The sequence below is a fragment of the Dicentrarchus labrax genome, unplaced genomic scaffold (assembly GCF_905237075.1).
Source record: "Dicentrarchus labrax unplaced genomic scaffold, dlabrax2021, whole genome shotgun sequence".
In the NCBI taxonomy this organism is placed as follows: Eukaryota; Metazoa; Chordata; class Actinopteri; family Moronidae; genus Dicentrarchus; species Dicentrarchus labrax.
Genome location: NW_026136707.1, coordinates 6,309,990 through 6,326,851, shown reverse-complemented (window position 1 = coordinate 6,326,851; position 16,862 = coordinate 6,309,990). Strand labels below are relative to the sequence as shown.

At 40.3% G+C, this 16,862-nt stretch overlaps 1 protein-coding gene across 5 annotated transcripts; it reads right to left on the bottom strand.

Moving 5' to 3' along the window:
- Positions 1–4,170: 4,170 nt before the first annotated feature.
- LOC127366642 (putative transmembrane protein ZNF593OS) lies at positions 4,171–14,500 on the bottom strand. 5 transcript variants are annotated; one of them, XR_007885346.1, is made up of 3 exons: positions 14,353–14,500; positions 8,465–8,577; positions 4,171–7,178 (listed from the first exon to the last, which is right to left on the bottom strand). XR_007885346.1 is itself a non-coding variant. In XM_051405788.1 (3 exons), exons 1-3 carry the CDS (start codon positions 14,469–14,471, stop codon positions 7,032–7,034), a joined length of 375 nt encoding a protein of 124 aa, XP_051261748.1. In that variant the 5' UTR covers positions 14,472–14,486; the 3' UTR covers positions 4,171–7,031. The 5 variants fall into 5 exon arrangements, 1 of the variants encoding a protein (XP_051261748.1); XR_007885349.1 differs by lacking the exon at positions 14,353–14,500 and adding an exon at positions 9,728–9,850; XR_007885347.1 differs by lacking the exon at positions 14,353–14,500 and adding an exon at positions 9,616–9,848.
- Between the last annotated feature and the right edge of the window lie 2,362 nt (positions 14,501–16,862).

Genomic DNA, 16,862 nt, shown 5'->3' with positions numbered 1-16,862 from the left:
AGTACGCACGTGTACGTGAGTGCTAGTGAGTACAGTATCATATCACAACTTATATTAGAGCCTATTTACTGCTGAAAAGTAGGTCAACATGGCCCATAGGCATACCTTCGCAGTGATATATGTCATGGCCTGACAATGATATGGAGCTGGGAAAGGTGAACTATTCCCAACAAGGCACTCCGTCCCTCACAATGACAATGTCAGATATCTTCAAACCGGGCTAATTCAGAGTTCTGCACTGCTGTGGAGAATGAGGCAAAAAGTCTGTAAACACTGTGGATGTTAAAGTAAAATGGAAGAGAGACAAAACTGAACAGAATTAGAAAGAGTATGAGAGTTACAGTAAACTTCCATAAAACCCTCACACAAATACTTTTGTCCAAATGAATACATTAAAGCCACACTATGCAGCTATTATACCTTATATCCTCTGGCTGTTCCGCCTCAACTGTTTGTGATTTACAGAGTTTCCTGATGGACAGAAAGCCAGACGACGGAGGAAGCTAAGAAGAGAAAAAGAAAGTGACCAAGCCGGACGAGACTAAATCTTGAACTGGCTTTTTAGTTGGCTACAGATGGACGGTGAGTTGGTCTTCTTGCTGTTGGACAAGGAAGTAATATTAGCTGGCTTGCTATGTCTTGCACTTGCTTGATGTTTTGCTGTGTTGGCAAAGTTGTCGACTTGCTATTTTTTTATCAAAAGTGATTTAAACATAAGAAATGCACATGAATTGCACGATTTGGGACGCCAAAACCTTGTTGCATAATGTTGCTTCGAACACCAACATTTGAAATGTCAAGCAGATCGAGGCATGAATCTTTACAACTGTGTCTGTGTAAACACATTTCATGTAACTAGTTTGTCCAGGCAGAGCATTTCAAAACAATCTCTAAATCCTCTCATGACAGAAATAACAGGAGGCGAACAATGATGAGAACATTCAGAGTTAAAAAACTGAGGGAGAGTCTATAATTCCCAAACCACTATTCTCCGCTCTGACTCCCACAGCCGCTGGTATTTTGCACCAATATAGACAGGAAACCAGCAGCTTACTGTCCCTGCTCGTCTCATACAGAGGCTCAGCAAAACAATGTGCCCATCAAAACCATGTTGGGTGTTGAAACAACATTCTCAGGCTCTTTTATTAGCTAAAAGAATGATCTGAACTCAGATTGAGTGGTTGTAAAAGGTATAAATCAATGCAGAAAATACTGGGACAGTTTTTAGTCTTTTTGTTAAAATAAATAGATTTATGTTTTTTCACTAATGTAACTATTTTACTCAAAACCGCTAAATGTGTGAAAAATTATCTGAATTACATTGGAAACTACTGAAACTGTCTTACCCTATCAACAAGTTTGTCCAGGAGAGACTTATTCTAAGAAAATATGCATTACCAGACTGGATTCAAGAGAAAAAAAAGTTATTAAGATGCTTGCTTTTACATACTGGAAAAAGACTTTAATGATAAAACCATATTCTTTTTATTAATTGTGTAAAACATTTTATTTTTGGAGTTAATGCTTCCCCTTTTTGATCCCTTACGGGCAAGGCTGAAGGATGACGTCCAATATTCAAAACATTCAACATCTGCTCCGAAATGAAAGGTGATATGGACACAAAATAGATTCTTGCTTCATCTTTTTTCGTGACAGTGCAGGCACTAACTTGTGTGACAGTGCCAAATAGCTGCGGTTTACCAAGTCACAGCTTCCTCCTCCAGTGATTTCCATTCCAAGTTTTGCAACAGGTTCTGCAAATGATTCCCTCCATGTGTTTCCTTGTAGCAGGAAGAAAGATAAACAGATGGTAGTTTAGGTTGTGCAGAGTAGATGGTTGTAAGATAAAAACAAATGGACCACGTTAATAAGGTTTAAACAAGACGAATGCAACCATCTCAGTTTAGCATGTTGCTAATATTAGCTCATTAGCACTACTGAGGGTGACAGGAACATCATTAGTTTAGTCATATAGTCATAGTTTCTAGTTGACTGACATACATGGCTAACCTTTTAAAGAGTTAAGAAAATGTCACTGGAATCTGTACAAAATGTAAATCTTAAAGTCTTATAATTGAACATATTCATGTCAATGTGTTTAAAAGTAATTTTATTCATATCTGTGGTGAAGCAGCAATGGTGGTTTCTTACCATGCACATTGTTTTGCACGTAAAATCCACATATTAAAATATAATTGGACAGTTTTGTCTCATATTAATGGCAGCACACTTCCCTTTTCTGTTTTCGCCTAATGGATGACATCAGCTAGCAACAGTCATAAAGCACAAAATGATCACAAACCCACTGGGGGGAAAACCTTTGAGCCCATAAACAGAGAAACAAACAGCCTTCAAGTCCAGAGATAAGCCGCTTTTCAGTAAATCCTAATGAAAATGGAGCCATAGGGAGATAGAAAAAAAATCAGAGTGAGATTAAGAGACAGAACATGGCGGCCTACATCACTGACCTGGCAGGTTAAAGGGCTGAGATATAGATAGAAGAGCTGCTGTAGCAAACCTATAAACTACAACTTTACAATTATCAGGCTAGTTTATATTGCACTTTGCATTTTACTTATTTCTTTTTTGGGCCTGGTAGGTTTCATATGGACCGTAAAAGTGATTCAAAAACAAGACAAATTTTATAATTAGTAAAAAGAAGACTTTTACTTATTAGACTGGCATTTTCTAAATAAAAGTCTATTTCTTTAAAGATTCTAAGCTTTAATGTAGCAGCAGATAAACGCGGATGCTGCAGATTTTGCTGCAGGGCGGGGGTGTCTGGGATCTGCGAGACATTGTGTTCTTTGCAGTCTGCACGTTTGGACGCCAGTCACAACAGCGGCTCCCCGGGCAGAGGCCTCCCCGAAGTGAACCTACATCCAGCACATGCTCCAGCCGGGCACGTGCACCCTGTCGTCTCCTCAGCCTGACTCTGACAGGGATGCTGAGATGTGACCTGATGTGGTCTGTGCAAATAAACAGCACTGTGATCTGCTTGTGCTCGTACATTTTGTGTGTTTAATAAATGTCGGGAGGATGTCTAAGGAACAGTAGAGGTTTACATTCTTTGTGTGTGTTAATGATTCTAATATACTGCTTTAGGTGCCATGTGCGTAAACTACAAGTTGATTATATGTCTCTGCACTAGAACCACCAGGATCATGTTACATATATTATATATACAGTATACAGGGATGTGTTACTTTCTCCCTTTACACCTTTCCAATGTTGAAATTTGAGGGGCTGTGTCTGAAAATTTCTGTAACTTTAGGAAAACAATCCGACATTCACACACGCTGTGTGGAGGTGTGAAATGAGCCAGGGTTTGAACTCTCTCAAGGTCACTTTTCCCAAAAACAACCGAGTGCAAATGTCTTCCAGGAGAGACTGTACAAAAACGTGCAGCGTTATCCACATGTAGAAATATATCACTTCTCCCTCCTCTCTGGGAGGATTTCTGCTGAGGTGGGTCAGCTAGCATTTAGCACCCAGTGGTGCTGGGTGAACATGTAAAATCACATTGTGTTTTCTATTGCTTGTCTAATGCGTCCGTAAGGTTGTCAGGTGGACGCAATCTAACTTGTTCTTTTGTGGTTTGAGAAACATGGAGATAAAACCCGTTAAGCTTGGTTTATGCTCGACGCAGTGTCCCCTGGCAGTAGGGTGCATTGAGCTTGAGGACTCCACAAGTTGACGTGGCACTTGAATTTTTGGGAGAAAGAGTGAGCTGCTCTTGCTGAGCTTATCATTTCGAATTGGACGTGTTTAAAGGTAGACTGGCCGAGCAGGCTCACCCCTACTGACACCTCTACGTTGACTCAGAATTTTGTTTTAAAAGCCATAAGCAGATAAATTCTTTGCAGCCATAGGGCAGCGAGTGTAGCCATGTTGGATAATGTTGTTCTTCTGGTAACACTTGCTGACTTCTTGCTCATTGTCTCGCATGGGCATAAACAAGGCTTTAGTCTCCTTCTTTTGTCACAATTAATCAGTAGCAGCTCACTCACATGGACTTGAATGGTTTGTTTTTGACGTGGCATTGAATGCTCACAGCCGAGGGCCTCAAGATTTCTCAACCTGTCCCTGAACATAATGGCGAAGGTCACTATCAACTTATGATTTTTAAGCAGTATACTTATGAGAATAGTTCATAAAAATACACATATAAAATATATATTTCTGTCTTTATTGAACACAAAGCAGCAACAAAACATAAAATATGTTCATGTGTGAGGCTCAAACACTTCATCCCCTATGAATAGGGGAACATACATACAGTACTTTTTGACAGAAAAAAAGCAACTTTATAACCTCTACAGTCTGTTGAAAGTGCGAGTATGCTTAATTTTTAGCTGAATCATTTCAAATATCTAAAACAATATTTCTTCATTATTAGACAGCGTTTCAAGAATAAAATATATACTTAACACACAGGATGCGCATTCAGGAGCAACAAACTCTCCCATTGCTATTTAGATTTACAAACTGAGAATATTTCTCATAATTGCTCTTCTGAGAGAGTGTGAAAATTAAAGGCGTCAGTCATCCGAGAATGAGTTTCATTCCTGTTTGTGTTTCTTGTTCACACCTGCAGCTCCAAATTCCTGCATCAGCTTTTCTTTTACAAAAACCTCCTGGAGGCATCTTCACCATCCACAAATCCAGCTCATCTACACAACTTCACTGTTAAGGCCAACTCTCTGAGTGTAATCTTGACACAAAATAAAAAGGGAATGGAGCCCCCACTCCCATCCCAAATAATGATCCTCCTCACCCACATTCCCCACCAATGACCTTATCCCCATCCTTTTGTCTCTGTGGCTGAAAACCAGGCCGATTTTGGTGACGCATCACCGGTTAGCCAATGGGCGCCCTTCGTTTAGGGGTTACGTCCTGGGCCTAGCATCACTGAGAAGGCAAAGTAAGTGTTTTGCCCAGTGATATGCGAGGGGGGAGGAGCTTGTGGCGTGGGCAGCGGGGCACGTGGCGCCCAACGAGGTCTCAGCCTGTCACAGGGCATCACATCAGACAGTGAGCAGGCATGCGCACTTTCTAAACTACACGCCCAGTTTGAGAAAGGGAGGACATGCAGAAAAGTAGTAACCAATCTGCCTCAAACCTGTTTGTGTAGCAGGGGAGGAACATGGGAATCAAGAGTGGAAACATCAAGACATCAGTTTTTGTCACGTTGTCTCACACTTACTGATGTACCCAGTGTTATTGAGGGAATAGAAGTCTACAAAACATGAAGCATGCTCCATGTAGATTCATGGAGCATTCATGTGTCTTCAAGTGACAAAAATGGCTGCTATTTAATGATCAGACAGACCTCGCCAGAAAGAGACATTGCATTAAGGCATATACACAAGCTAGCCAACCGAACTCATCCCTGCCCTCTTCCATCATCCCATTTGTCTGGAGTTTTAGAACTTAAAATCAGAACTCTATCGGTTGTCCCTTTGAACACACGCCCCATAGTAACACAGTATAGAAGTCAACAGAAAACTTGACATTCAGGGTCTACCTGGAGCTAAAAGAGTTGCTGAACATGTTCTTAGACCTTAATGTTCATTCCTCACATACCTACTGCCCATCAGAAGACATTTATGATCGAATGCCTTTATTGCATGGGATTCCTTCTCTCATCCTCAAACACGACCATCTTACACTACCACGTTTTCGTAAAAATCACTATAAATTCGGGCTTGTGTGTGCAGAGGGCACACACACAATTAAAGGGAATTAAAGTGCTACCACACGTAACGTGTGCATCAGACCGACCACTTCCTGGCGTGTGCAGATGACACCACAGATTTTCTGGGGCAGGAAATACTCTGCAGCTTCCAGTGCCAAATACACTACTCATACTCAACTCAGCAACGGTTTCAATTTGTGGATAAAGTTTTTGATCAAAAGGAATTATATTGCAGTATTTTAAAATGTAATCACTAAAACATCCACTGTTCATATTATTCAAAATATTCACAGCTTTATTAAATCATTACAAAATAAAGTAATACATTCATTTATCAATAAAAACAAGACAGACTCATGAATTGTGATTTGATTAAAAGTCTGCACACCCATGCAATGTTGAGTAAAGTTAAATGTTTGCATTGACATGTAGTAGATACTGCAGGAAGGGTTCTTAACCAGGGTGCTTATAAAGGTAGTCACATCTTATTAACAGGACTTCATAGATTTGTTAAAACAGTGAACTCACAAAAGAAAAAACAAAAACACCATTAAAAATAGGTAGTGAGTAGTCCCTTTGCAGATCTATTGCATCTGAAATCATTTCTGCACTAGTGTGCAATTATTCACAGAATCTCTGCCTCCTGAAATATTTCACAGGTAAATATACTGACAGTTTGTGAATACAGCTACTGATCTGTTTGCAAAGCTCTGCACGTTTCTCTCGTGAGGGAACAAAAGAAAAAAGAAAATAAAGAAAACCTAGGAGGGTTAAACTAACTTTTCATCCCCCTTGAACTATGTCCTGGGCCTGCCATCACTTCATTACAAAGTACATCTCAATTGCAGTCAGGCATCCCTTAAAATGCATTACTGCTCAAACTATTTACCCCCCATTTGGACAAGCTTGGAGCAAAATTCACAGTTATTTAAAGAAGGTTCTCCCCCCCGTTTTTCTAGCTTAGAACAGTATTGACAGCATCTTGCAAGAATGTACCTTTGTAACAACTAATTGGCAGACCCAGTTGGCAGTCAGCTTTTTTTGATCACCCACCCAAACCGGTCTGTAAAACCAGCCCTATCCATGACCCCCAAGTGAGCCATCCCCAAAAACCCCCTCAAGGTCCAGACAACAAAAAGTACAGAACACAGCCGTGCAGCAGAAGCTATGAAATCTCTGCGCAGATTCGGTGTCTGAGTGTGAATATGACTGAGGTGAGAAAAGTGTGGTCCTGGAAGACAACGTCGTGTCTCTGCTTCTGCCCCCTGCCTCCACCTCCTTCACATCTCATTGGCTCATCCATTATCTCCATGATCAGAGTAGTCGAATCTCTTCAGGGCCCAGGCTGGACCTGGACCTTCTCCGTCATCTGTTTGGCACTGTAGTAGGACAAACTCAGGCCCATGATGGCCAGCATCATGGCTATCTGGTTGACCGCACGGTCTTGAGGCTGCGTCTGCACCTCACCCGCAACTTGCCTCTGCAGAGACAAAAAAAGCAAATAGGACAAAGGTCGGAGGTCAGCAGTCAGTGGAAACACTGAGCTATTCAGGACAAGTTTCAGCAAACATTCCCCAAATATTTTGTCCCAAGAGGCTTCTCTCCTTAAAACCTGTAACATCTGTCTGCATTTTTAGTACCACAGGCCTCTGCCATGTGACCAAACATTTGGCAAGAACAGTTATTAAACATTTAGGAGGGGACTTTAGTAAAAGGGGAACACAATGTTCTGTGCACAAAGAGTATAAAAAAGGTGCACCCAGAATCAGACAGCTTGTATTGCATAGAATGAGTGCCCACATTAGGTCGTGCCTGGTGTTTGTGGTTTCTAAATGTACAGCTTCTCCTTGCCCTCTATGACCCATTTAGGGCCTGGAGCAGTGAGACAGGAATGTCAAGGCTCAGACATCTGAGATGGCGGCTCATACTCCAGAATACCCCCTTCATTTAAAGAAAGTATACATGCTACACACAGACTACATTCGTGTTTTGATTATATTTGACTAGTGTGTTTAGAGCCAATGGTAGGTTTGTACACTATTTAAAAAAGGCATTTTTGAGCACTTTGATTATGGTTTTATTTTATGTATATTGCGGTAAACAAGGAAACAAATCGAAGTGTGCCAGAAACACTTTACCATTCTCACTTTTTTGCAGAACTTTAGCAAACATTTTTCCTATATTTAATGGCTTACAGAATACATTTTACCATAAGTTTAAATCTTTGTCAAGTCAAACCAGAGACCTATCTGTTCTTGCATGCAAAATTTAAATCCACTGTAAAAATGTAGTCCTTGATAGTAGAACCCCCACCAAAACTACACAATAACAAAGAAAAATGTACTGTTGCACCAATGTGTCAGAACGCATGTACCAGCAAGTCACTTTTCTCTGGTCTGTTGAACTTTTGAATCAGTGTAAAGCCATATGAGGGGACACCCTTTGTTTCCAAATTAGTGTAAATATGCAGACAAAGACTGTATAGTCTCGACATATGGAGGGTCACTACCGATGAGTGGATTATAAGTGGGAGGAACAAAAGAAACCGAGGAAATGATATCACAATGATTAGTGTCACCCCTAATTATATTTGCAATGAAAGCGGATTGTGGTACACAGAACAGCTCTGGGCCCCTTCTCTGAAAGCGGTTCAGATTAGAACCAGTGTTAATGCTGATATACGCAAAGGATAGAGTTAAACTGATAAAATACAAAACTGATCAGTGCTCAGTGTTCATTTGTAAAGTGTGGTGAAGCTGCACATACCTGGAGGAGGCGGAAGTATCCAGGTGTCAGCCTGCCCAGTCTGATGATCATGTCTGTTGATGTGGTGTGAGGTGGGTCTAAACAGAGGGAAGAGCTGGGGTGGCTCTCAAGACCTGCATCAAAAAGAAGGAGAATTCACTTAGTAACTGCGCAACAGTTTGACAGTAAAACACTAACCAAGGATAAAGTTAACATAGATTTACGGTTACAAACTAAAATATCCACCAGAAGTGACCGGGAGTTGCAGCTCCAAAACATGTGAAAAATATGAAAAAGTAAAAGTAGTATTTCTAGTTCTGTCTTGAGGGAGATGAATCCAGCCAGAAGTCAGTTAGATACAACTGACTTTGCCTGTCAAATGTCAGTGAGGTTTTGAAAAAGTATTGCTGTCAAAAGAGGAAGAGAACATTGCAGTTGGTTTGCAAATAAACCAAAACCATCTGATCAATGCATGAGGAAGGAACATCTCTCGCCTGCAGCCATGGCACGAAACTTGTGTGCAGATCCAATATGAACCCCATGCAGAGAAACCCAACATATAAGTGCCTATATCAGATGTTTCACATGTGGATTTATTTTAGATCTGACCCATTTGGCACCATTTCCACCTTGAATGCCTCCAAAATCTCTCCGTTATTAAATTATTTTTTAACCAAACATCTGAACCAAAGCAACAGAGCATCTATTCATGCTGCGTCATAAACTGACACAGCAGAGAAAAAGAACAATTTCATTCATTCACGCATGGACAATCCCATGTGTAATTGATTAAGAACGTGGCGTTTCATATAAATGGGACATAATTGTTGACAAAGAACACCAAAAAAGAAAAAAAAAGCACAGGGAGGATGTCCATCCAACCATGCCTTAAGAACAAATAGTTAAAGCCAAAAGTTAAGATCTTCATACTATACAAACTAGATTGTCTCTACTGGCGCAAGGATGGGAAAAGGGTCATCTCAAAAGGCATCCCAGAAAGACTAGAAGCAGAAAAGGTTGTGCATTACAAGATATACACAGCCATAAACAACCAGGGAAATCACTTTCAGCTGGGATTGACCACTGCATTTGGGATCAAGGTTCCAGGGAAGGTGGAAGGAGGAGGATTGTGGAGCAGGTAAAAAACACATATGAAGCATTAATGTGCCAACCTGGTTAGAGTTACACCCCTTACGAGGAAAGTAATCCCAGCTTTTTAAAAAGTTGCTCCTGGTCTGACAAGTCGGTCTAATTCGTGAAAACCAATAGCTTGTGATTCCTCACCTTCCAGAGGCAAGGAAAAAAAAAAAAAAAAACTGAGCTGGGACCCTCTACTTCCCAGCCACACTGAAAATCTTAAACAGATGGCAAACAGAGTGATGAACTTGAACTACTGAGAGAGCTTCTGCGCTGCGCTCCGCCTTTTTATACAGCCCCGCTCTCACCCAACCAGATCTGCGGGATCGCATGCAACACACACACCCACTCTTGAACACATCACCGCTGTCGAAATGCATTACTCTCAGTGGGTCGCCTTTCCCAAACACACCCCTTCCAAAACAAGAAAAACCCTTTGTGAATTGTCGGATGTGATTAGCTCAATTAGTCAACTCAAGGTAAAACAAAAACAGTACGGCGTGACAATGCGTTCTTAAAGCAGCATGCATGTTAAAGTGTCGGATTACATAAACAGCCTAAGTGTCCATTTAATCTGAAGATGGAGCAGAAATTAAATGTCACAGACCTCAGGCACGTCCATCATGAACCTGACAAACATTAAAATTAGAAACACGGGACAAGAGAGTTCCTCTTTTTAATAAGGAGCTATTTTAGTTGTGTTTTAATTGCTCTTATTGTTGTCTGTTATATAATCTGTTTCCATTTAAATGAACAAAGGGCTGCAGTTACTCTCCAGGGACCTTTGAATGACTGAGACACACCAATGTTTACTTCATGCAATGAGAGTTTTTAGAGTAGACTAAAATCTACTGCACCTGTTCTTTGTTCGAGTGTTGCAACTGAAATACACCATCAAAAACAGGGTGGCATCGGGATATTTGGGCTTTCTTCCAGTGAACAGTTTGATATACATAAGCAGATACAAGTCACACCTTGAACAAATACCACAAGAATGTGGCTCAAACTCAAACATTCAGCTCCAAATTATTAGACAAATGTCTGAATAAGGACATATTGTTGCAAAACACAATACCTTTTATTTAAAATGGTACTTTTTCCTGTTCGATCTTCTTTGTTTGCCAGTTAGCCGACTGCATACACACTGCAAGTCAGCTCAGGTTTAACCTGCTGTAAACTTTTAGTTTAACCTTTGAAAAGTTTTATAAATATCCTCTTTAGCTCTAAATGGAGTTTTAGAAGAATTGATGGGGTACGTAGGATCCAGTGTTTTTAGAGCTTGACCATTACTAGGGACTAAAAGTAAAAGACAGGTTACCCTCTGCTGCTTCAATTTTAAAAATATTTTTAAAGGCTGTTCAACTATATGGAAGTGCAAAACTAAATAGTATTATTCACTTTGGATTTTCTGTCATCGCCTTTCATAGTTTACCATTTTTATGTGTTCAGCCATACTGGGCATCACTCAAGTATCCAACTTGTATATTCCATTTCTGACTAACAGGATTAACTGTTATTGTTGTTATTTATTATCTAAACGTAAAAAATATTGAGTCACCATTGCAATAATCTTCAATACGCAGTATGGAAATATTGGGAACTTGGTAACTGTGTTCAGCCTCTAACAGGGACTGAAACTAATGTCTCAAATATTTGCAGCATATCACGCCAAGATAATCTTAATCTTCACGAGTATAGGGGACAAGAATCAATAGTCACCAGTCTGAATGCAGAAAACCATTACCAACAGCTGAGTCAGTGTGTAGGAGTGGTTCACTACATGCTTCAGCAGGAGCCCAGGTAAATTTCTTGCAAGCTATTCAGGTTTATCTGAGGCATGTTGTGAAAACAAGAGGGCGTTTCCTCATTTGCGTAACACGTGACCACATTTTAAAATACCAGCTGTGTACAGACTCAATGAATGACTGTGTAGTAGGCAATGCTGACACACACCATGTGGATTGTATGCCTACAAATCTAGGACAAATACTTATCTAAATGAAAAGGCTTTTTTAATTTTCAGTAACATAAGCCTGTAATGGCAAAGAAATGTGTTACCTTTTCCATCAGGGAGAGGCTATGGAAACACAAAGAGTGTTAGGCCTGAATTAATTAAATCTCTCCCACAAAAATAAATAAAAAACAACCCCTGAAGGATGTCAATCAGCATTAGAGTCACACATGGACCAGGTCCCTAACATTTGGGAACATGGTGTACTTAATCCAAACCAGCCAATGAAATATCATCAGCGCTCCTTGCCTCCTCTTGGTCCCGCCTTCTCATGTCACTTTACTCCCCTCCGCCTACAGCTGGGGATCTCCTGCGAGAGAGCGTGGACAATAGTTGTGTGAAAGACTGAGGCATCAGCTGCTGCTGCAGAGCTATCGACCAAGTCAAGCTCTCCTTTCACGCAACAGCAGCTCAGGATTACATCATCATCATCATCATCATCCATCTGACTGTCTAGTTGTGCAATCGCCCCACGCCACTGTCTGGCCATCCTCCACATTCATGACGATGGCATGTACACGACTGTTACCATGATTGCTCTGTGTCAGCAGGGTGGTTTTGCTGTGCTGTACACTCAGGATTATGTGATGTGATGCTGTAACTGAGCAGAAGCCTATTCATGCCTTTAAAAATGAAATGTTAAAAAAAATTCCATCATTGCAAAAAGACATTGTGTTGTTAAACACTGTTGACACCCACATCCTCTGCAATTTAATGTCCAGTGTGTAGTAGTGTGTAGTATTCAGCGCATCTAGTGGTGAGATTGCATACTGCAGCTAACTGAAACCCCTTGACTCAAACTAGTGTATAAGGGAAACTACGGTGGCCGCATAGCTCACAAAAAATGCGAAAGGCTCAGTCAAGAGCAAGTGTTTCATTTGTCTGTTTTGGGTAGAAGGATGGCGGACTCCGTAAAAGAAGGACTCCCTCCCTCTGTACACTCATTACAGTTCAGTTTAAGGTAACAAAAATACAATGATTATTATTTTCAGGTGATGATACACTAATGGAAACATACCTGTGATTAATATATTCTATTTCTGCCAATAGATCCTCCGAATTGTCGCACACTGGACCTTTAATCAATTATCAAAATAGTTTTAATATTCTTTTGATTTACTTTGATGTTTCAGTTCTAAAGAGAGATATGTTTTCATTACGGTGTCATGTAAAAAGGCAACTTGGTTACAAGCTTCAGTGGACCGAGCACATACAGGTATTCGGTGTACAATGAAGGGAACAAACTGCTTTTCTTCTAGCGAGTTAAGGGACAATTAGGGGGAAGGTCAAAAGGTTCATACAAAATCATTTTTCCATTGGTGGCCCATGCAGTCAAGGTGTACATGACAATGAAACACAAGACACAGCCTCCATTTTGGGCCCCAGCTATGAAGACACCAACATGGCCGACCAACAGAAACAAAAACAAAAATAGTTGAATTTGGGGAGAGTGACTGATTGCAAAATTTGTCAGTTCTCAGACTTGTTAGTTAGCATTAAGTTAAACTGCTACCAACCACCAACTGTTAAGAAGTCACCCACTGAGAGCTTGACACATGAATGTAAATCTAATCAAGGAGAGAAAGCGACCCAAAAGGTCCAGACACCAATCCAGCCTGATCTGATATGCAGATGACCAAACAGTACAAGCAAATAAATTACAATACATTTTTTTTTTAAAAAAAGCAATTTAAATAAGTAAAATAGCAAAAATCTTTGTCCAAATCAAATTAAAAACCAAAAATTAATCTACATTCAGTTTTATCTTGTCACTGTCAAGCTCAAACTGGCTGCGCTTCCAAGAAAACACCATTGAAGGAGAGGGTACAACACTGCCAGGGTACAAAATGTACAGATGATATACCATCCCCACACGCACTCTGCACAAAGGTCACACTGCAGACAAACTGAATGCAAATAAAGCATTTTAAGACAGGTCAACATTTGCAGGATTTTAAAGATGCAAAAAGCAACAAGACATAAGCCTTTTCTTCCCCCCCACAAGTTCAGCTCATTCTTGCAATTTTCACTACAAAAACCTTCATTAACGACCAAATTCTGGAGATTACACATGAAAATTGAACAGTATTAATACCAAATAAACAGCCACCATGCCAAATTAATTAAATAAAATCCTGTTTCATCAGTGGGCGTAAGGACAACATGTTCATGAAAAGTACAATGCAAATCTTCAATTGGTCCCAATAAGATGCACAATATGACAAAATAAGCTCAAGTCATAGGCTATAATGTTTGCATTTGAGAATCTCTATTAATCCAATTATTCAACTGGTGAATGGCAAACCTCTTAAACGCATATCATCATTTGAAGGGAATTTCTCTTTAAAATGCGATAATTACAGTCCACCAACAAAAGCCGACACCTTATTCCCAATTATTTACTCATCTAGTTAGTTTTCAAACCTCAGCAACACCTAAAATATCTCTCCAAACAACCAATCATCAAAACCAGCCAAACAAACATTCATGCTTAAAAGTACAAAAAAAAAAAAAAAGAAATTAACAATATTCTGCATTTATGAACACGTGGCCAATCTCAAAATGCATTTAATGCAAGTTTTAAATAAGAAAAGAAAACTGACAAAGAAGCCACATGAACACATACTACAGAGACAATCGGGCACTTTTCTGGTTTTTTAAACCGGAGCTTTAACTGTGGCAACCCCCGCTGCAAACGCTTCTTCATTTAAGGTAAAAAAAAATAATTTAAAAAGTAGTAGTAGTAGTTGAAAGTGCTTACCTACAGCTGCACTGGGGTTCTGGGTTGGGGTTTTTTGGGGGGACCGGTTCAGTCTGTGTTGGGATGAATCGCACACTCTGTTCACGACGTAAAGCCTTTATAGGAGGACACCGGGGCATGTTCTATATGTACAGGGGGGTGGGGCACTCCGAGGCTTGCAGCACACACAAGGCATGCCAGGGTGCATGTGAAATACATGGACCCCTACAACCGGGAGGAATGAGCTCGTCCACTCTTTGTGCTCACGTGAACTGTGTGCTGGAACATTTTGTCTTCATCCTCCATTGGGTTTTTTTTTTTTTTTTTTTGTCATTTGTCGTGAATTATCAACACAAATGATAAAGACAACCCGTCGTGTATACTATGGAAATATGTCCTAAATCCACTTGTGCTGGTTGCTCTTTGGAATAAAGTGTCTATGAGGTGTTTGGCATTGCTTGGCCACTCTGTTAGTATGAAATGCTGTTGGACTAAAATGCATTGTTTGTGCTCTAGGAAGGTGATTCAGATTGGTTATATCTGCAGATGCACAGAAGTGTTTGTGGTGCACATTTGATTTGAGGGACATTTCCCAGAGTTCATAACATATTTGCATCAGTTGAGATTGAAAATTCATTCTTGACCTTCAAAAACTCTAAAAAAAACCCCCCGATGTGATCATATGAGAATATATTGGTAGAAGTATGTTTTCATTAGTGTGTAATCACCTGAAAATAAGAATCCTTATGTTTTTGTTACCAATGAGCCGTCTCTATCTGCAGACGCAGTTGGGTCGCCTTCCTTGGAGGCGGCCATGTTGAACCACCATGTTGCGTTTTGCGGCCACTGTAGTTTCTACCCCGCGGCAGGAAATGGAGGGTGACACGAGGGAGTTGCAATCTGCAACTACACTGCTAGATGCCACAAAATCCTACGGACTGGACCTTTAAAAACCAGGATACATATTGTAACCCACATGTTCGCACAATCTTCCTCAGCAAACTGAATTGCCCAGTTGTCACATTCAATTACGTAAATTTTTTAATTTTCTCTGATCACTTTAAATGACTTCTCGTCCACATTGGCTTAAATACAGTTTCCTTCTATTTGTATCTTTCAAGGTAATGAAATTAAATTGATGAGAGAAAATGGAAATTTCCCAAATGTATCTAAAATAAGTTAGGTAGTTAGTTCATCCTTCACCTTACAAATATAAAAACAATCTCACCACATGGTCCACTTTTGAGCACATCACACAATCTTCATCAACCTTGTTGCCCAGTGAGTGTCAAACTGTGGGGCGCTCCCCCCTGGTGGGGCGTAGAACCGGTGCAGGGGGAGCGTGGATGAGAGACGGAAACATATAGTGAAACTAAGTTGAAGGAATATTAATTTGTAGGGAAAATAATCAAGTGCTTACTGATGCTATCATGTTTACCTTTATCTCACTAAAGTTCAACTTGGATCCTTTTGCATTAGTTTTCTACCCTATCCTTTGTAAGGATGGAGAAAAATTGGGGTGGTGGGGGTGGTGAACTTTTATTGACACAGCAGAATAAGTTTGTGAACCACTGAGTTATCCCATTATCATGGAAATATATAGAAGTTGCTCTAATTAAATTCTTTTTCTGAGCACCTTACAGAGGTTTCTGCTTGAAAATGTGACATTAAACCTCCTTAACGATTAAATAAAAAACAATGGAAAAACTGTGGGGTGGCAGCGGCTCAGCATTGAGGTTGTCAGCTGTTCACGTCTCTGTGTGGACAAGATGCTGAACCCCAAATGGACTCGTTGCACTGCAGACATTTTGACTTGTCAAAGCCAGAAAAACACAGGTGGACTTAATTATAGTAACGATGACTCAGTTCCATTCAGTGTCCCAGTAGCAGTGACATTGAAACCAGCATGCACAATACCAGGACCTCCCCTAAATGGAATGCAGCTATCATTAATACACCTGTGAGTTTCCTGCTATTAGACGCCGAAATGTCTGCTGTGTAAACAGTTCATTGCTCCCGATGGTCAGTTGAGAGTATGTGTGAACAGGTGAATGAGAGAGTTTCATATGAGCTTCATAAGCCTCATGTTTGTTTGTATTTAATCACCTACAGTGTTGAGATAAAAGAGTTACTGGGTAAGATGGATGGTTTCCATTGAGACATTAACACACAAAATAAGCAACAACAGTTTCCTGCATTATACACCAACCTGTGCCCACCCACACCTCATTGTGTATTGCTTTTTTTCCCAAATAAAAACATTACATTTGACCCATAATTTGAACATTAGTGTCACTGATAATCATAACTGGATGAGAAACCAGTATCACTTTTACCCGAGGCAGATAAAATATTTAAACCAGACAGGAAAAAAGATTTAAATTTAGACATATTGTGAATGTGGCTGAAGAATCCCCCTCCATCCTTTTGGTTGGGGTCAGCAGACTCGTATGCATTCCTGACGTGAGAGAAAATAGTTGGTGTCCTCCACACTGAAGCTACACATACTGCATAGCACCATAAACACATAG